This window comes from Syngnathus acus, chromosome 3, assembly GCF_901709675.1.
Source record: "Syngnathus acus chromosome 3, fSynAcu1.2, whole genome shotgun sequence".
Lineage (NCBI taxonomy): Eukaryota > Metazoa > Chordata > Actinopteri > Syngnathiformes > Syngnathidae > Syngnathus > Syngnathus acus.
The window spans coordinates 17,766,049-17,787,419 of NC_051089.1; the positions used below are offsets into that span (position 1 = coordinate 17,766,049).

Sequence of the window (21,371 nt, forward strand, 5' to 3'; positions counted from 1 at the left end):
ACATGGCGCACTCGCGCTCTATTTGTATCAGTCCCGAATTTAGAGCGTGGGCTGTGACGACAGCATTCTTGTAATTCGCGCGCTGAGCTTTCAGATGCAGTTTTGCGCTAAAGCCACCCACAAACCTTCCCCTGGAATCCTTCCATTAAAATGAGTCGCCCAAGGAAAAGCAAGGTGGACACAGTGCCGAGCGTTTAAAAGAGAGTGGCCAATTTGGCTCGACGTACGCGACGTGACGTTTAGCCATATGAACGTCAACATCAAACCGTCACAGATCGAGGTAAACGGACCAACACCTCGGATCTCGCCTAAGAATTGCCACAACAAATTTTACTCCAGACTATGACGCACTAGCAAACTTTAACAAAAAAGACAGCGGTGTCTACAAGCCTACTGGAACCTACAAAAGGATTATAAGGAAGGAACACAAGAACTTTAAGAGACTGCTCATATGTGTCAGAGAGATTCTGCTCTGACAACTGAGCTGAACTTTTATCTGTTAAGATTGTGCATGGCACAACAGAAAGTTAATGTTCCATGGCTTTTTTTTCTATGAGGAACCCAGAGAGAGTTATTTAGTTATTATTTATTTCCTGTTTTTTCTGTGAAGAACTCAGAGAGGGTTATTTAGTTATTATTTATTTCATTAATAGTGTTATTATTTGTTTCCTGACTTTTTTTCTGTAAAGAACCTGGAAAGGGTTATTAAATAACCGTTATTTGGTTATATGTGGCTTTCTGGAAAACAATAAATTTTTTAAGCTCCCCTACGATCGTCACACTTTTTCTGTTACAAACTGACACCGGCCCCCCATCAGAGAAGGGAAAAGTTATGTGGCCCTCACAGGAAAAAGTTTGGGGACCCCTGCTTTAATCACATACCAAAAACACAATTTTAATTTTGGGAGACATAAGCCCCATTTTGTCAAAACACCAAAACACAGGCATGCAGACACAAAGATTGACACACTCGTGCACATGCGCACGCACACAGACAAACACACACTGTTGGAAATTTATCGTATGGGAGGCGAGGGCAACCCAATTCCCCTTCGTGTCGTATCAACCATTACCAATTACCGACGTCCAACTTCTTCAACTTCGTTTTCTTCTAAGGGAAAAATGTCTACTGAGACACAAACTAACCTTATACCAGGTTAACTAGATTTTATCCGGTTATATTAATTCTGCGTTCAGGAAAAAGGCATAGTATACGGCGCCAGGTGTTCTCCCCCACGATATGGAAGAACCGCGCCCCATAAAACAAATCACGCATTTTCGTACACTTGATTTTGTAACAAGAGTTTGGGACTATTGGTCTCCTTTTTTGGGTACATTAAAGCCAATTCTTCCCTCAAGACAGCCTACTACATCTCGTCCAATCCAGCTGTTAGACTTTTGCAGGTGCCAATTTGTAAACAGTCTAATTTCTTCCTTTCCTGGGTCATGGTGAACTCTCCTGTCAGGCCATGAATTGAATACAATATTAATGCTGGCTAATGTTTTTTCTATCTTTATCATTTTCCATGCCAAAGTTCTCTTTCCTACATTTCCATTCTCCATGATTCAGAATAACACATTATTCATTTTAAAAACACCATGCAACCATGAGCGACATCTTTTTTGCTGGTGTCTAAGGATTACACGTGCCAAGCGTATATGCATACTTCTGAATATTTAGAAGTTAAACTGATCACTAATCACAGAGCTGCCTGATCTGGCGTCTGTGGCAGAACAGCGGGTGTTGGCCAGGCTGCTGCCAATCAAAGACAACCCTGTCCACCAACTTCAGTAGATTCAGTGACAGGCTGTTGACACCGTTTTGGTGCAAGGAAGGGCTGAGGGGTTCATTTCTTCTTTTGTCTTCTTTTACTCCCAGAGTAGCCAGAAATACAGACGTATTCTTTGTAACATAAGACTGAAACTTATCTTACAGCAGAATGCACGGGTCTTGTTTTTGAACCATGGCAGGAAATGCTCTTTGAGAAACTCCATACATTATGGATGTATTTTTTACACTGTCATGGATCATTAATCTCGTTCCCCATGATTTTAACCCAAAACATATTTCCACCACCTCCTTGTTGGTGCCGTAGCCTTGTTTGCATGGAGTGACCGTCAACCAACCATCCACGACTCCATCCATCTGGACCATCCAAGGTTACCGGGCATTCATCAGTGAACAAAACAGTTTTCATGTATTGTTTGACCCACAGGAGCCATTTATGCTTGTGTGCAATACATAGAAGAGGTTGAAATGATGGCTTACGCACAGCTGCAAACCTCTGGAGGACCCTGCATCTTGTTGTTCGGGACACACTAGACACACCAGCAGCTTCAAAAACATGTCTGCTACTACGACAAGGCATTTTTGCAGCTGCTCTTTTAATCAATGTGATTGCCTGTTGGAAAGAGCCCGCGATTTTCCCTTATCATCACGCACACGTGTGTGCTCTGAATCAGCTACATACTTCTTGATTGTGCGATGATCGCACTGAAGTCTCTTGGCAAATTTGATTGTTGTCATGCCTTGACCCAAACACTCAAATATTTGTCTCTTTTCAGCAGCCGTCAGGTCCTTTTTTTTTTTTCTTGCCCATTTTGGTTGACAATGGTAGGTAATGTGGGACAACTTTCTCAAGTAGTTTTCCCTTTAATTAGACTTACCTGCCAAACTAATTAGCAGAGGTGTTTGCAATTGGTTTCAGTGAGTCAAAGAGCCCTGACACATCACCATGTATGAGTTTAACTGACAAACAAAAAATTCCCTACCGTAGCACTCCTAAACACTTCATGCATAATAATTTGGAACGCGGTGTATATGAACTTTAGCTAATCAGACATTTTTGAATCCACATTTACAATACCTCTTCTGCCATCCGCAGCAAAGTCTGGTTGTTGCTCTCCCATTTAGTTCGCCACTGTGTTGTTTCTTTCTCCAGTTTCTTAAGTTTCTTCGTCATCTGAAAAGAGAATAGTGTTAGCACAGCGCCTAATGTGGCCAAACCCGACTGGAATGCCATCCATTGAAATATACAAATTCAATTAACCTAACAATATAATACAGTCCATGACAGAAGATCTGTCACTTATCCATGTCGTAGAACCAAAGACTTATGACCTGACTTTAAATTCATCAGTTGGTTTTAGAAATAACTAAAACCTGAAACTCTCCCGAATGAGGTGTGATGTATGGAAATAAATTTGCTTCACGACAGAAATAATAGTCTAATGATTAATTGAACACTGAAAGGTCAGATTTTGCCAAGCATTTTGCCACTTACAGAAAGTAATGTGAAAATCAAACAAATGATGTACCGTAATTTTCGGACTATAAGTTGCACCGGAGTATAAGTCGCACCAGCCATAAAATGCCCAAAAAAGTGAAAAAAAACATATATAAGTCGCTCCGGAGTATAAGTCGCATTTTGGGGGGCAATTTATTCAACAAAATCCAACACCAAGAACAGTCATGAACGAGCAACAACAGGCTAAACGATAGGTATGCTAACGTGACATAAACACAAACTAAGAGCTGAGAACGGCCCTGACGTAAAATTCAGAGTTATTCAAAAAACTATTACATAAATAACACGTTAATAAAACCATCTGTGTCACTCCAATTCATTAAATCCATCAATCGTCCTTTGTCAACAATGCGTGCGCGCCGCTGACGACTCTTGCACTTCAAAATATTCCACAGGCCCATATAACGATATATAAATTATATATCAAATAACTATTATATAAGCAATAATGTTATCAAACCATCTGTGCACTCTAAATCATTAAATCCATCGATCAAATTCCTCGTCCTTTGTCAACAACGCCGCGCGTGCGTGCGCCCTGACGTCAGCCTCGTCGTTACTCCACAGATCTACTATATAACTATATTGTAGCGTTAACAAAGTTCAAGGAAAGACGTGGGTTTGGTAAACGGCTCTTTATTTAACAAAACAAACTTACAGGCGTGTGGCGGCGTGGACTTCCAGCCACGGAAATGGAAGAGAGCTCCTTAGACGATAGGTATGCTAACGTGACATAAACACAAACTAAGAGCGGAGAACGGCCCTGACGTAAAATTCAGAGTTATTCAAAAAAACTATTACATAAATAACACGTTAATAAAACCATCTGTGTCACTCCAATTCATTAAATCCATCAATCGTCCTTTGTCAACAATGCGTGCGCGCCGCTGACGGCTCTTGCACTTCAAAATATTCCACAGGCCCATATAACGATATATAAATTATATATCAAATAACTATTATATAAGCAATAATGTTATCAAACCATCTGTGCACTCTAAATCATTAAATCCATCGATCAAATTCCTCGTCCTTTGTCAACAACGCCGCGCGTGCGTGCGCCCTGACGTCAGCCTCGTCGTTATTCCACAGATCTACTATATAACTATATTGTAGCGTTAACAAAGTTCAAGGAAAGGCGTGGGTTTGGTAAACGGCTCTTTATTTAACAAAACAAACTTCCAGGCGTGTGGCGGCGTGGACTTCCAGCCACGGAAGTGGAAGAGAGCTCCATACAATAGGACCGGGCGTGCGTAAAAGCCATGACCGAGCCCCATCCATCGTCCCCGGACAGCCACCCGGCTGAGCGCCGGCCCTCGACTTCCATCCACGGAGCTGAAAGACAGCTCGGTAGAGTAGGACCGGGCGTGCGTAAAAGCATTGTCCGAGCCCCATCCACCGTCCCTGGACAGCCACCCGGCCGAGCGCCGGCCCCCGACTTCAATCCACGGAAGTGAAAGAGAGCTCCGTCGAGTCAATCTTTGTCCTTTATGTAAACAACGCCGCGTCGCGCTGCTGACGTCGCGCTGCTGACGTCGCGCTGCTGACCGCGACGTCGCGCTGCTGACGTCACTTGAAATTCAAATTACAGTAATCCCTTGCAAAAAAAACACATATAAGTCGCTCCTGAGTATAAGTCGCCCTCCCCCACCCAAACTATGAAAAAAAACGCGACTTATAGTCCGAAAATTACGATACTTCAAATACAAAACTGTTTCATAACATTGGTGAATTAAGTTGTGCTATTAGAACCATATAAACACAAGACATTTTAATATTTTCTATGTTGTGTATCTGTGTGTGCGCGTGAGTGTGCGTGCGTGTGTGTGGCAGGAAATAGATTTCAAACCTAGGTTTGTGTATTTGCCCTCTAGATTTGGACAGAAGCCTTTGCAGCTGAAGTGCACTGAGAAGGCAACAAAGTTGGCCTGAGAACTAGAAACTAGAGGTTTACATACACTGTGCAAAAAGGATACAACGAATTTTCACACCAAATCAGGCCATCAAAGATTTGTGAGACAAAGGAGAAAACAAATTTAATCATGTTATATGATGTCACATTAAAGCAGTCCTTCTCAATCATTTTCTGTGATGCCCCCCTCTAGGGAAAAGAAAACATTTCGCACCCCCCCATGTTATTAACATTAAAGAAAAAACAAAAAATAAATAAAAAAAGAAAGATCAACTTACAATAAAGAATAACTTTATTAATAACATTGTTTTTTTTAGTCTTTAACAGAACAGATTCAAAGTGCATCACTTTGCCTGAAATTAAAAAATAGATTATAATTATTCAAACTACCGTATTTTTCGGACTATAAGTCGCGTTTTTTTTCATAGTTTGGGTGGGGGGGGCGACTTATACTGAGGTGCGAGTTATATGTGAATTCTTTCACGTATTTTCAAAATTCCCAAAAAAATAAAAATAAAAAAAATAAAAAAAGCGAAACCGCAATGTAGCAAGGGATTACTGTAATTTGAATTTCAAGTGACGTCAGCGTCGCGGCGGTTGATTACATAAAGGACAAAGATTCGATCACGGGATGATGAAGATGACGAAGGGCCCCACGTACTACCGGCATCATTAGCGGCTTTGTTTGTAAGTGACACGGAGGACAAAGAGTTTGAAGGATTTAATGATTTGGAGTGACACAGAAGGTTTGAAAAACTATTATGGCTTTTACGCACGCCCGGTCCCACTCTACGGAGCTCTCTTTCACCTCCGAGGATGGAAGTCGGGGGCCGGCGCTCGGCCGGGTGGCTGTCCGGCGACCGTGGATGGGGCTCGGACATGGCTTTTACGCATGCCCGGTCCTACTCTACGGAGCTCTCTTTCACCTCCGTGGATGGAAGTCGGGGGCCGGCGCTCGGCCGGGTGGATGTCCGGGGACGGTGGATGGGGCTCGGACATGGCTTTTATGCACGCCCGGTCCTATTCTATGGAGCTCTCTTCCACCTCCGTGGCTGGAAGTGCCACCTCCGGGGATGGAAGTCCACGCCGCCACACGCCTGGAAGTCCACGCCGGTGCTTGGGGCCGTGTGGCGGTGAACTATTCATGTTATAGTTATTTGATATATTTTATTTCATGTAGCATCTTGTATATATGTTTATCGTTAGAGTTCTGTAGTTGTTGGCTTGTTGAACTCTTGTTTTGTTAAATAAAGAGCCGTTTACCAAACCCACGTCTTTCCTTGTACTTTGTTAACGCTGTAATATAGTTATATACTAGATCTGTGGAATAACGACGAGGCTGACGTCAGGGCGCACGCGCAGCGTTGTTGACAAAGGACGAGGAATTTGATCGACGGATTTAATGATTTGGAGTGACACAGATGGTTTGATAATATTATTGCTTATAAAATAGTTATTTGATATCTAATTTATATATCGTTATATGGGCCTGTGGAATATAGGCCGCAGTTCGATGATCGACTTTGTAGTCGTGTCATCGGATTTGCGGCCGCATGTTTTGGACACTCGGGCGAAGAGAGGGGCGGAGCTGTCAACTGATCACCACCTGGTGGTGGGTTGGCTCCGATGGTGGGGGAAGATGCCGGTCCGACCTGGCAGACCCAAACGTTCTGTGAGGGTCTGCTGGGAACGTCTGGCGGAATCCCCTGTCAGGAAGAGCTTCAACTCCCACCTCCGGCAGAGCTTTTCCCACGTCCCGGGGGAGGCGGGGGACATTGAGTCCGAGTGGACCTTGTTCCGCGCCTCCATTGTTGAGGCGGCCGACCGGAGCTGTGGCCGTAAGGTCATTGGTGCCTGTCGTGGCGGCAATCCCCGAACCCGCTGGTGGACACCGGCGGTAAGGGATGCCGTCAAGCTGAAGAAGGAGTCCTATCGGGCCGTTTTGGCCTGCGGGACTCCGGAGGCAGCTGACAGGTACCGGGTGGCCAAGCGGAACGCGGCTTCGGCGGTTGCTGAGGCAAAAACCCGGGCGTGGGAGGAGTTCGGCGAGGCCATGGAGAATGACTTCCGGACGGCTTCGAGGAAATTCTGGTCCACCATCCGGCGTCTCAGGAGGGGGAAGCAGTGCAACGTCAACACTGTTTACAGTGGAGATGGCGTGCTGCTGACCTCGACTCGGGACGTCGTGTGTCGGTGGGGAGAATACTTCGAAGACCTCCTCAATTCCACCGACACGCCTTCCATTGTGGAAGCAGGGCCTGGGGACTCTGAGGCGGACTCTCCAATCTCTGGGGTTGAAGTCACTGAGGTAGTTAAAAAACTCCTCGGTGGCAAGGCCCCGGGGGTGGATGAGATCCGCCCGGATTTCTTAAGGGCTCTGGATGTTGTGGGGCTGTCATGGCTGACACGTCTCTACAGCATCGCGTGGACATCGGGGACAGTGCCTCTGGATTGGCAGACTGGGGTGGTGGTTCCCCTCTTTAAGAAGGGGGACCGGAGGGTGTGTTCCAATTACAGGGGAATTACACTCCTCAGCCTCCCTGGTAAGGTCTATTCAGGGGTGCTGGAGAGGAGGGTCCGTCGGGAGATTGAACCTCGGATTCAGGAGGAACAGTGTGGCTTTCGTCCTGGCCGTGGAACAGTGGACCAGCTCTTCACCCTCAACAGGATCCTCGAGGGTGCATGGGAGTTCGCCCAACCAGTCCACATGTGTTTTGTGGACTTGGAGAAGGCGTTCGACCGTGTCCCTCGGGAGGTTCTGTGGGGGGTGCTTCGGGAGTACGGGGTACCGAGCCAACTGATAAGGGCGGTTCGGTCCCTGTATCACCGATGCCAGAGTGTGGTCCGCATTTCCGGCAGTAAGTCGGATTCGTTCCCAGTGAGGGTTGGACTCCGCCAAGGCTGCCCTTTGTCACCGATTCTGTTCATAATTTTTATGGACAGAATTTCTAGGTGCAGCCGAGGCGTTGAGGGTGTCCGGTTTGGGGACCTCAGCATCGCGTCTCTGCTTTTTGCAGACGACGTTGTGCTGTTGGCTTCTTCAGGCCGTGATCTCCAGCTCTCACTGGAGCGGTTCGCAGCCGAGTGTGAAGCGGTCGGGATGAGGGTCAGCACCTCCAAATCGGAGTCCATGGTCCTCGATCGGAAAAGGGTGGAATGCCCTCTCCGGATCGGGGATGAGATCCTGCCCCAAGTGGAGGAGTTTAAGTATCTTGGGGTCTTGTTCACGAGTGAGGGGAGGATGGAGCGTGAGATCGACAGGCGGATCGGTGCGGCGTCGGCAGTAATGCGGACTCTGTACCGGTCCGTCGTGGTGAAGAGAGAGCTGAGCCAAAAGGCAAAGCTCTCAATTTACCGGTCGATTTACGCTCCTACCCTCACCTATGGTCACGAGCTATGGGTCGTGACCGAAAGAACGAGATCCCGGATACAAGCGGCCGAAATGAGTTTTCTCCGCAGGATGTCCGGGCTCTCCCTTAGAGATAGGGTGAGAAGTTCGGTCATCCGGGAGAGACTCGGAGTAGAGTCGCTACTCCTCCACGTTGAGAGGAGCCAGATGAGGTGGCTCGGGCATCTCATCAGGATGCCTCCTGGACGCCTCCCTGGGGAGGTGTTCCGGGCATGTCCCACCGGTAGGAGACCCCGGGGACGACCCAGGACGCGCTGGAGAGACTATGTCTCTCGGCTGGCCTGGGAACGCCTTGGGATCCCCCGGGATGAGCTAGATGAAGTAGCTGGGGAGAGGGAAGTCTGGGAGTCCCTCCTGAAGCTGCTGCCCCCGCGACCCGACCCCGGATAAGCGGAAGAAGATGGATGGATGGATGGGCCTGTGGAATATTTCGAAGTGCAACCGCCGTCAGCGGCGCGCACCCGGTCATTGCTGACATAAAGGACGATCGATTGATTTAATGAATTGGAGCAGGGGTGTCAAATTCATTTTTTTTGCGGGCCGCATTGTAGTCATAGCTTCTTTCGGAGGGCCATTATGACTGTCAACCCAAATAAATGTAAGATCACCTCATATTATATACAGTAACAGCTACAAAACAAACTGACAAATAACTCATTTTCAAATCAGACGAGTAAAAACTGGTCAAATATTAAAATAAAAAGTTATTAAAAGTGAAGACAATTTGCAATTCTAGTAATGACACACGAATTTGATGCACAATTTGTCTTCGCGGGCCACATAAAATGATGTGGCGGGCCGTATCTGGCCCCCGGGCCTTGAGTTTGACACCTGTGAATTGGAGTGACACAGATGGTTTTATAAACGTGTTATTTATGTAATAGTGAATAACTGAATGTTACGTCAGGCTTGTTCTCAGCTCTTCGTTTGTGTTTATGTCACGTTAGCATACCTATCGTTTAGCCTGTTGTTGCTCGTTCATGTCTGTTCTTGGTGTTGGATTTTGTCGAATAAATTTCCCCCAAAATGCGACTCCGGAGCGACTTATGTTTTTTTTCACGTTATTGTGCATTTTATAGCTAATGCGACCTATATTCCAGAGCGACTTTTAGTCCGAAAAATACGGTATAAACATTCTTGACCAACTGCCATTTTATGCTGAAAAAAAAAATACAATAAAATAATAAACATACATAATATTAAATTAAATAACAGCAATAAAGAATATTCAATTCAAAGTAATCGGCAACATTAACTCAGGAGCACAATATATAAAACATTTTAACCTACAAAACAAAAATGAATTAACAATTTGTGCTGTTTGTTTTTAAATCAAAATGAGGCAACATGATGGAGACCATATCCACGGCTGCAGGTAGTATCAGCTCTTCTGCAATGGTGTGTTTGGTACGTTACTTTATATGATGCTTACAGTGTTTGCTGATTGACTGAAGTAGCATTCACAAAGTGGGATGCTTACAGTGCTTTCTGATTGACTGAAGTAGCATTCACAAAGTGGGATGATTGTTCGCAATATTCAGCCCGTTTTCGCTGAAAAACCTCAAGCATCTTATCAGCGTGATTGGGGTGCAATGACTTTATAAGTGCCGCCTTAATCATTCATGTACACTCTGAATGCCTACCTTGTTGGGAGTGACAATGAGGCCAAGTGTAAGCTGTCTCATGCAGGTAAACAACCCGACCCCGACGTGAGGCTAAATGATCCCAGATAGTTTCCAAGTGCTCAGCCGTCAGCGTCATCTGAGCCATCTGACGACATGCTCTCTGAGGCTGCTATCGAGTTGGAGTTGCAGTGTGTCTTTAACGTGTCAGTATGAAAAAGCAAGTGGCAAAGAAATTAAAGCGAACAGTGACTTAACTTCAATTGTCTAGCCAGTGTCGCAGGCTTCCACTTCCTCTCAAATGCTTCTGCTCGTCAAGATGCCCCTATGATGATGTGGGTTCATGGTGACACGGTGCCTGACCAACCGCTGCCCAAACCTCTCAAAGGGCGAACTGAGCACGCTGCCAGAGAGCGAGCATGACTGGGCCGAGCACTTTTTGAGAGGCGGCCGGGGGGAAAGGCCGTCATCAGGGCAAAATTGCAACTCTCCTAAGAGTGCCAGCATTTTTCACGCAGTCCCCTGCCTTGCTTTATCCCATTCTAAATTTTTTTGTGGGAACTGTACAAGATATGGGGGGTGAAAATGGCATGCCCCAACTGCAGCCACTGCCTGACTGGAGCCGGAATATACAGCACCGTGTGAGGAGTCCAGAACATGAGCGGCTGGTACTTTATGGGTATAGAATACCAGGAGTACAATGGTTTCCGCAAAAAGTACTCTTCTTGGGAGGAGCGCATCATTAAACAACTGCACTTGTCCATGGAAATATTGTTTCCGGCCATCCTAACTTATGGTGAGACGCAAGCTGGTCGGTAAGCCTATTGCATCCTGACCGTTTTGCAGAACTGACTATCCTATCCTGCCTCTCCACTCTTCTTCCTAGACTGGGCTGTGACAAAAAGGTGATTGCACACAAGTTATGGACGCTTGGCAACAGTCCCACTTAGTTGCATCAAGACACCTGGTTGCTGATGAAGACGAGCCACGAGCACAACAGCCAGTGTTAGGGTTGATATATTAGTTTGATCCTATGCTTATGTTGGAATGTAACCTGTAATAATTAACCTAGCTTGTCCTGTCTTAACAAAAGTAGTAGAAGCAAGTGCTAAGATCTTTTGAACTGATTGACCAGCTGCAGAGGAAGCAATCAAAGTTGTTTTGTTTACACAACGTCGTAAAAGACCCCCTGCTATGCTTTGACCAGCAGGCCAGGAGCTTCAACCCCATCCTGTCCACTCTCACCCCCACTCTCACCCCCACCCTGTTTCTCTCAATAAAAATGCTCTTGCAAGAGGCCTGAGTCAGACCTCATTCGATCATCGCTGTACGCACAGCGACGAATGACTCTCCATTTGCAAATGCTTAAAAAGGGCATACTGTCTCCCGTGTGGTTCTTGCAAAAATAAGTTAGAGTGAGGACCACTCTAACAGCCAGTGTGGCCGTCAACAGCCATTGAGGAGCCATCAAAGAAGCTGATGGCCCCCACCCTCCAAAGGAGGTTCTGCTGAAGGTGTTGCAAGAGTTGAGCACCCAAATGTGGTGGGATCTTCCAAAGGCAACAAGGACTCAGCTGAATATGAAGACGATGACATCATGGACAAGGACTGGACATTTTCAGAGGGGTACAAAGTTGTATTGTCCTCAGACTTAAGGCCACCAGCAGCCCCACCACACAGAGCCAGCTGTGAGAAAAAGAAATTCAGAACGTGCACGAAGTGTGGCCTCCCAGCACAGTGGGCTTACGGTCATGCCTCATTCAACAGCAGACTGCCCAAGAGGACTCTGCTCAGATTCTGCACACTGTAAGAAGAAAAACCAATGGCCCTCTGGCTGGCTGAGCAGTGGGCACGTAAAAGGGCTCTTGCACAGCAGGAACAATGCTCTCAGCGGCATGGCTGGCTGAGCAGTGGGCACGTAAAAGGGCTCTTGCACAGCAGGAACAATGCTCTCAGCGGCAAAAGACACTGAAAAGGAGTAACTGTAGTAGAATATGAAAAAAGTAGGAGTTTCTTGCTAAGCCAAATTGATTGTGTTTTTTTAAATTGTTCAATAGATGACGTGGGTGCCTAGACAATGAAAAGGAGTGACTCTAGTAGAATATGCAAAAAGCAGGAGTTACTTGCTAAATTAATGTGTTTTTAAACTTCAATAGATTACGTGCGTGCCTAGAGGCTGATTGATTGATTGATTTGAACATTTATTGATCCCGGTGGTGGGGAAATTCAGGCCCCAGCAGTATCCATACCACAGAGCGGGTATACAAAAGACACAGATGGCATGAGCGCAACTCAATAGGCTCTCATAAGGCTCCACACAACGGCGCCACAAAGAAAGCCAGAAACTGCGGAAGATAAAAGCCATCAAAGCAAACCAAAGCAAAAAGACAAAGGAAAAAAGTAACAGCGGCCAACCAGCACCCTTCAATATCAGAGAACACACCAAAACACACAAAATAGCCTCCACGGCGTCCATAGACAGGTGTAAGGGCAGTCCAGTTCAACGGCGCCCAATGGACCGTGGTCGTGAATCGGTGAAAACATCACAAAGCAGGCAAACGTGTGAGCAGCGTCCTGGGCACCCAGTCGGGGCACGTGCAGATGGTCACCACGGAGCTAGCATGGCGAAGGTCGTTGGTTCCGACGAGCACGAGGGAGCGGACTCCCCACAGGGGTCGCGGCTTCGAGGCCAAGGCGAGGGACCCGGTCAGCACTGGCCGGATAAGCAGGGAGCCGTCGTAGGGTTACGCCGGTCTCGACCGATGTGCGCAGCCATCCCGGTCCCAGGGAAAAAAAATATCCGATCCGAAGCAATACCGAGGTGCGGTAGAATGCACCAACATCGCCGAATGGACAAAAAGACAAAGAAAAAGGAGAAAAGAAGGAAGAGGAAAAGAGAGAACACTGTTGGGAGGCTGCCACTCACATCGGCGCCATACCCAAAAACAATAAATAAATGAATAAATAAATAAAGCCAAACTGATTGCGTTTTGAAATTGTTCAATTGTTGATGTTCAAAATCATGCATGTTACTTCCTAAACTGATCTTGTGGTTTTAAACTGATTAATAAACAGATGAGAAATGTTCATTATTTTGGGTTTGTGCATGCGGATATCGTAAGAATATCGACTCCACATTGCGGTCTTGGAATCAATTATAAGCAATAAATGAGGGATCACTGTATAGCTGTAAAGCATGTACCGTATTTTCACGTTTATTAGGCGCGGATAAAAGTCTTAGATTTTCTTCAAAATGTGCGGCGCGCCCTATCATGCAGTGCTCCCTATGTGTGGTGTTGTTGTAAGGCGGACGTATTAAAGAGCGCCATGAGAACGTTAGAGGGAGAATCGTGGGCGTGGATTTGTAGTATGAATGAATTTAAATTTGGTTTGCACCACAGTTTTGTTTCTTATATTTTTTTGCAGGAGCTTGAAGCAATGTATAAGGTACCATCTATAAAAGGGGAGATGTTAGAGGGAGTGGAAAACCCCCCGCCCCCACATACAATGGTATACCCGAGCGGCACTGCTGTGTTGTGTTACGTCATGACACACGGGCGTCGGTTCAATACAGTCACACACTTGAGCACTCGCTGTCGTCCTCTGTCTCGTATAATAATATATATAATAATAATAATCTATACATACACACACAAAGATATGTAAGGAGACCAGGTGTTTTTTTCCACGCATCACCATCACTGTTGATCTGTGACTCTAAGCGTGCCCATCTCACAGCCGATGTGAAAAAACAAGTGAAGCAAATGAACGCCGAGCTTGCTAACGTGTGCTGGCACTGTTGTTCGAGCTTTCGTAAAAGCCGGCATCATATCCGAGGAGCCACACGGCACGGAAAGTGACTCTGACAGTGAAGAAAGTGAACCTGGCATGTCAGTTGGAGATTTAGCGCTGCTGTTCAATTCATAAACAGAGGATGAGGACTTCGATGGGTTTAATTGATGACCATTACCGGTAAAAATGTGAATACCAAACTCAGTTTTGCTCCCGCTTCATTTTTAAATACGCACACTTTTATGCTTGTGTGTGTGTGTGTGTTGTTGTTGCCATGAGAACGTTTACGGGGGAAGTGTGGGCGTGGATTTGCAGTGCGTGTGTGTGTGTGTGTGTGTGTGTGTGTGTCTGTGTGTGTGTGTGTGTGTGTGTGTGTGTACTGTCGTCACAGCCGATGTGAAAAAACAATTGAAGCAATGAACGCTTGCTGTCATTCCGGGAGGCACGACAAAGGAACTCCAACCGCTGGACATCGGTGTGAACCGGCTGTTCAAAGTAAACATGTAAAACAAGTAAAGCTAACATGTCTGCTGGCACCGTGTGTGTGCGTGTGTGTGTGTGGGTGTGCTGTTGTAAGGCGGACGTAGTTGAGAGCGCCATGAGGACGTTAAAGGGCTAAGTGTGGGCGTGGATTGTATATATAAAACTCGCGCCCTATGAGCCGTTGCGCCCTATGTGTGTGTTAAACACAGTCATGGCACACAACTGAGACTGCGCCTTTTACTACAGTGCGCCTTTTGAACGTGAATATACGGTATACAACATACGGTATGTTACGTATATGTACGGCTTGACTAAAGTTGCCTGCTTTTCGCAAGCTTAAAACCAGTAAAACTTACTTTTTTGTGTGTGAAAACTCATGTATTTTGACTGGCTGTTATAGCTGTGATGATGTAACAACGTGAAACAGCAATTCAAATTTTTCATTGCTCCAAAACCAGTGAATAAATACTGAGGTGCTTACATTCTAAAGATGTGATTGCTTCGGTAATATGAAATTAAAGTAGAAACATGGTGCAGAGAAAGAAAAAAATTGGCTTGTACCGCCTGCGAGGCCGATGTCAACATGCCAGAGATGAAAACCAGTTGTCCAACCCCATACAATGTGCAAGAGTTCGGCCAGATCGTTAGGTGACAAAAGGACAACACAAGTTACACTTATTATTAACATGGAATGGTTTGGATCCCTTACCTTCTCCATCTCCTGTCTGAAAGTGGTGAAGACATCATTGCTTTTAGCCAGAGTGCTCTGAAACTCCTCAAACTTGTCCATGTAGAGGGACAGCTAAGGCACACAAGATGAGTTTTAGAATCTTTTGATTGTCAAGTTGATTTAGATTTATTGATTATACACTGATAAATAACCACCCTAAAGATTGGGCTAGCTACAACATTGATATTTTTGGCTCAAATATTACCAGAATGAATTTGAAAACTACATATGCGCATTGATTTGAGTGTATCCTACATATGCACATTGATTTGCGTGTATCGACATCAAAATCAGGTTAATAACTAAATTACAACAGTGCATTATAGTGCCTACAAATTTTTAAGGCATCAAAATCACATCACATGAATGACAAGTCAGATTTATTGCTATCACCACAAATTCCACTTTCTGCTTCAAGTTTCAAGTGGGATTAAATTAGTCAAATAGCAACAGTGGACAGACAGGACAAACATGAGTAAGATTGTAATTATTGTTTTTGGTTGTTGCCATTGCCACATTTTGTTCACTCTCCTGCTTGCTTCTGTATTTTCCTAGTACCTGCCAGTAGTACTTCTTTCTGTCTGTTTCAGTAAGTAGGCCTGTGATTTTTCTGGCGTTGATTTTGTCGATGCCTTGTACAGTGGAACCCCAGAGGTTAACCGCCTCGCTCTTCAACATATTCGGTTTTCAACAAAGAATGTCAGGAAATCTTTGTCCCGGTTCTCGGACAAAGCTTTGGAAACCGACCCGACTCACTTACGGCTATTGTAACCAAATTTAGTATGTTCCAACTGCCGCTAGTTGGCGTTGTTGTTTGGCGGGTTGTAGGACACTGGCTGTACCGTATTTTTCGCACCAAATGGCGCACTGGATTATAAGGTGCACCGTCATTGAATTTTTTATTTTAGAAATTATTTCATATAGACGGCCAAAGGCAGGGACCTTGGCGGTCTGATCCCCGGCTGCAGAAGCTGGCTCTTGGGACATGGAATGTCACCTCTCTGGCTGGAAAGGAGCCCGAGCTGGTGTGCGAGGCAGAAAAGTTCCGACTAGATATAGTCGGACTTGCCTCCACGCACAGTTTGGGTTCCGGTACAAGCCCTCTCGAGAGGGGCTGGACTCTCTTCCACTCTGGAGTTGCCCACGGTGAGAGGCGTCGAGCAGGTGTGGGTATACTTATTGCCCCCCGGCTGGGCGCCTGCACATTGGGGTTCACCCCGGTGAACGAGAGGGTAGCCTCCCTCCGCCTTCGGGTGGGGGGACGGGTCCTGACTGTTGTTTGTGTCTATGCACCAAACGGCAGCTCAGAGTACCCACCCTTTTTGGAGTCCCTGGAGGAAGTGCTGGAGGGCGCTCCTTCTGGGGACTCCATCTTTCTACTGGGTGACTTCCATGCTCACGTGGGCAATGACAGTGAGACCTGGAAGGGCGTGATTGGGAGGAACGGCCCCCCCGATCTGAACCCGAGCGGTGTTCTATTATTGGACTTCTGTGCTCGACACGGATTTTCTATAATGAACACCATGTTCAAACATAAGGGTGTCCATGTGTGCACTTGGCACCAGGACACCCTAGGCCGCAGTTCGATGATCGACTTTGTAGTCGTGTCATCGGATTTGCGGCCGCATGTTTTGAAAACTCGGGCGAAGAGAGGGGCGGAGCTGTCAACTGATCACCACCTGGTGGTGGGTTGGCTCCGATGGTGGGGGAAGATGCCGGTCCGACCTGGCAGACCCAAACGTTCTGTGAGGGTCTGCTGGGAACGTCTGGCGGAATCCCCTGTCAGGAAGAGCTTCAACTCCCACCTCCGGCAGAGCTTTTCCCACGTCCCGGGGGAGGCGGGGGACATTGAGTCCGAGTGGACCTTGTTCCGCGCCTCCATTGTTGAGGCGGCCGACCGGAGCTGTGGCCGTAAGGTCATTGGTGCCTGTCGTGGCGGCAATCCCCGAACCCGCTGGTGGACACCGGCGGTAAGGGATGCCGTCAAGCTGAAGAAGGAGTCCTATCGGGCCGTTTTGGCCTGCGGGACTCCGGAGGCAGCTGACAAGTACCGGATGGCCAAGCGGAACGCGGCTTCGGCGGTTGGTGAGGCAAAAACCCGGGCGTGGGAGGAGTTTGGCGAGGCCATGGAGAATGACTTCCGGACGGCTTCGAGGAAATTCTGGTCCACCATCCGGCGTCTCAGGAGGGGGAAGCAGTGCAACGTCAACACTGTTTACAGTGGAGATGGCGTGCTGCTGACCTCGACTCGGGACGTCGTGTGTCGGTGGGGAGAATACTTCGAAGACCTCCTCAATTCCACCGACACGCCTTCCATTGTGGAAGCAGGGCCTGGACTCCTCAGCCTCCCTGGTAAGGTCTATTCAGGGGTGCTGGAGAGGAGGGTCCGTCGGGAGATTGAACCTCGGATTCAGGAGGAACAGTGTGGCTTTCGTCCTGGCCGTGGAACAGTGGACCAGCTCTTCACCCTCAACAGGATCCTCGAGGGTGCATGGGAGTTCGCCCAACCAGTCCACGTGTTTTGTGGACTTGGAGAAGGCGTTCGACCGTGTCCCTCGGGAGGTTCTGTGGGGGGTGCTTCGGGAGTACGGGGTACCGAGCCAACTGATAAGGGCGGTTCGGTCCCTGTATCACCGATGCCAGAGTTTGGTCCGCATTTCCGGCAGTAAGTCGGATTCGTTCCCAGTGAGGGTTGGACTCCGCCAAGGCAGCCCTTTCTCACCGATTCTGTTCATAATTTTAATGGACAGGATTTCTAGGTGCAGCCGAGGCGTTGAGGGTGTCCGGTTTGGGGACCTCAGCATCGCATCGCGTCTCTGCTTTTTGCAGACGACGTTGTGCTGTTGGCTTCTTCAGGCCGTGATCTCCAGCTCTCACTGGAGCGGTTCGCAGCCGAGTGTGAAGCGGTCGGGATGAGGGTCAGCACCTCCAAATACGAGTCCATGGTCCTCGATCGGAAAAGGGTGGAATGCCCTCTCCGGATCGGGGCTGAGATCCTGCCCCAAGTGGAGGCGTTTAAGTATCTTGGGGTCTTGTTCACGAGTGAGGGGAGGATGGAGCGCGAGATCGACAGGCGGATCGGTGCAGCGTCGGCAGTAATGCGGTCCGTCGTGGTAAAGAGAGAGCTGAGCCAAAAGGCAAAGCTCTCAATTTACCGGTCGATTTACGCTCCTACCCTCACCTATGGTCACGAGCTGTGGGTCGTGACCGAAAGAACGAGATCCCGGATACAAGCGGCCGAAATGAGTTTTCTCCGCAGGATGTCCGGGCTCTCCCTTAGAGATAGGGTGAGAAGTTCGGTCATCCGGGAGAGACTCGGAGTAGAGTCGCTACTCCTCCACGTTGAGAGGAGCCAGATGAGGTGGCTCGGGCATCTCATCAGGATGCCTCCTGGACGCCTCCCTGGGGAGGTGTTCCGGGCATGTCCCACCGGTAGGAGACCCCGGGGACGACCCAGGACGCGCTGGAGAGACTATGTCTCTCGGCTGGCCTGGGAACGCCTTGGGATCCCCCGGGATGAGCTAGATGAAGTGGCTGGGGAGAGGGAAGTCTGGGAGTCCCTCCTGAAGCTGCTGCCCCCGCGACCCGACCCCGGATAAGCGGAAGAAGATGGATGGATGGATGGATTTCATATATAGGGCGCACCGGATTAAAAGGCGCATAAAATAGAAGCTATACTGCAACAAACTGAGGTTGACTAGGGTTGCGGTATGCATCCACTAGCCAATAACCAATGAGCCCTCTGTAAACAATTGCGTTTCTCAAACTATCTCCTATAAAATGATTGGAACTGACAAAATTTCGATCTAACACATTGGTACTGCTTACCTGTTTCCCTTCCATATAGATCCGTAAATTTACTCGAAACATTAACAGAGCAGGCTATTTTGAAATGAAATAGCCTCGTGCGTATAGCAGCTATCATTATAGCATTAGCCACCTGCAAACTCCCATGAGCCTCAGCTCGCAGACTCCCATGAGCCTCAGCAAAGTGTTGTGGCAGCCCCCTATAAACAATCGCGTTTCTCAAACTTTCTCCTATAAAATGATCGGAACTGACGAAAAACTGATTTAACACATTGGTGCTGCTTATTTATGATTCCGTTGGATATTGATCCGTAAACGTACTCGAAAACATTAACGGAAAAGCCTTTTTTGAAATGAAATAGCCTCGCGGGTACAACAGCTATTTAGTGACGCCCCCTGACCACGGTTGCCGTAATGCTGGGAAGCGATGCGACCTTGCAATTTACTAGTCGTACTAAAACGTACTGAAACATTTGGCAAAGCGCTGTGTACAACCAGTATGGATCAACAAATTCATCAATTGATCCATATATAAGGCGCTATGCATTATAAGGCGCACTGTGATTTTTGAGTAAAATTTTTTAAGTGCGCCTAATAGTGCAGAAAATACGGTACTGTAGGCCGTTGCACTGTAAAAGTGTCTTTCTTTAACCTGATGATTAGGAGTGCTATATAAATGGCATTTTCATAGCACAATACACCAGAAACCAAGTCAAAAATGAAGGTTAGCGGAGAGCACGTCATGTGACAGAAACTACGTGAAAGTTGTCCAAAATGTCCAGTTAACATGAAGGGTATGTCTTTATTTGGATACTTAATCAACTTAAACCTTTCTTGAGGAATCAGATGCCATTGATATATGGACTTGTATACCCATACTGACTACTATGAATTTTGACTATTCTGTTCTTGTAAAGTACTGCAGCAAATGAGTCCTTCTAACCCCAACTCAGATAAACAAGAGGAAATGAATATATGTCTGCTTTTTTACATAAAAAAGGAGGTCCAACAGTGTTTTGCCCACATGTGAAAGGAAAATATACATCAAATTAAAGTTTGTAATGCTGGCTCCTTATTGACCTGCTGTTTGAGTTGAACTTCTTGCTCCTTCATCATCTCACACTTGCGTCTAGATTCTGTGGCATCTTTCAGCAACTGAAATCACAAAAGTTAAAATGCTCATCAACAATTCAAATGAACGACAGTCCTATCATCTATTTTATTTCACACAGTCATATGCAAAAGTTTGGCACCCCTAATCATTTTCAAGCGTTTCCTTCATATATCATTGGTTGTTCGGATCAGCAATTCCAGTTAAATACATCATATCGCAGACAAACGGTGATATTTGAGAAGTGAAATGAAGTTTATAGGATTTAAAGAAAGTGTGCAATCATTACTTAAACAAAAGTAGGCAGGTGCATAAATTTGGGCAACCCAACAGAAAAATGACATCAATATTTAGTAGATGTCCTTTTGCAGAAATAACAGCTTCTAAACCAGGGGTGGGCAAACCTTTTGACTTGCGGGCCGAATTGGGTTCTAAATTTTGACCGGGTGACCAAACCAGGAGCAGATGGATGTAGTGTTTGTGTGAAGTAATAGGAATGAGATGTAAAGGTCATTGCATAAAAGGTTTTTACTTTTAGTAGGTAGTAAAGCATGGATAATAAAAAAAAGCTTTTTGAAAACAAATGCATTTATTAACAGCATTAAAAAAATATTTTACCCAAAAACTACTATCAGTGATTCTCATTAAATACGACACTGTTATTATGAATAATATTTCCATCACTTCAGCGCCTGCAGGTCAGATTTATGAAAGATGTTTATCTAATGAGGCGAAATCACATCAAACGGCAAACATTCTCACCAAATACATCATCTTGAAGAATCAGTGAAAGAATACGTACATCTAAATAAAGGAATAAAGAAATTAATAGTATTGTTGGTCTCCCTTTTTTGCAAGTGCATCATAGTCTGGAGTCAAATTTGTTGTGGTAATTCTTAGGATAGAGCCGAGGTGTTGGTCCGTTAACCTAGAACTGTGACGGGCTTTGTTGACGTTCATGTGGCTGAACGTCTGCTCACACACGTAGGTGGAGCCAAATTGTCCAGTCTTTTTTAATATCCGGCACTCAGTGTCAACCTTTCTTTTCCTCGGGACACTCATTTTAATGGAAGGATTCTAGGGGAAGGTTTGTGGGTGGCAATAGCGTAAAACTGTATCTGAAAGCTCAGCGCGCGAATAACTAGAATGCTGACGTCACAGCCCACACTCCAAATTTGGCACTAATGGAAATAGAGC

The 21,371-nt window shown here is 46.5% G+C and overlaps 1 protein-coding gene across 1 annotated transcript in view; it reads right to left on the reverse strand.

Annotated features, from left to right (window-relative positions):
* The window catches only part of txlng (taxilin gamma), a 91,893-nt gene that overhangs the window by 5,689 nt on the left and 64,833 nt on the right, over nucleotides 1–21,371 (reverse strand). Inside the window, exons 8-10 of the mRNA XM_037246686.1 lie at nucleotides 20,144–20,218; nucleotides 15,236–15,328; nucleotides 2,868–2,963 (exon numbers count right to left, since the gene is read on the reverse strand). Of these exons, the coding sequence (XP_037102581.1) occupies nucleotides 2,868–2,963; nucleotides 15,236–15,328; nucleotides 20,144–20,218 (264 nt within the window). The remainder of the gene's footprint in view (nucleotides 1–2,867; nucleotides 2,964–15,235; nucleotides 15,329–20,143; nucleotides 20,219–21,371) is intronic.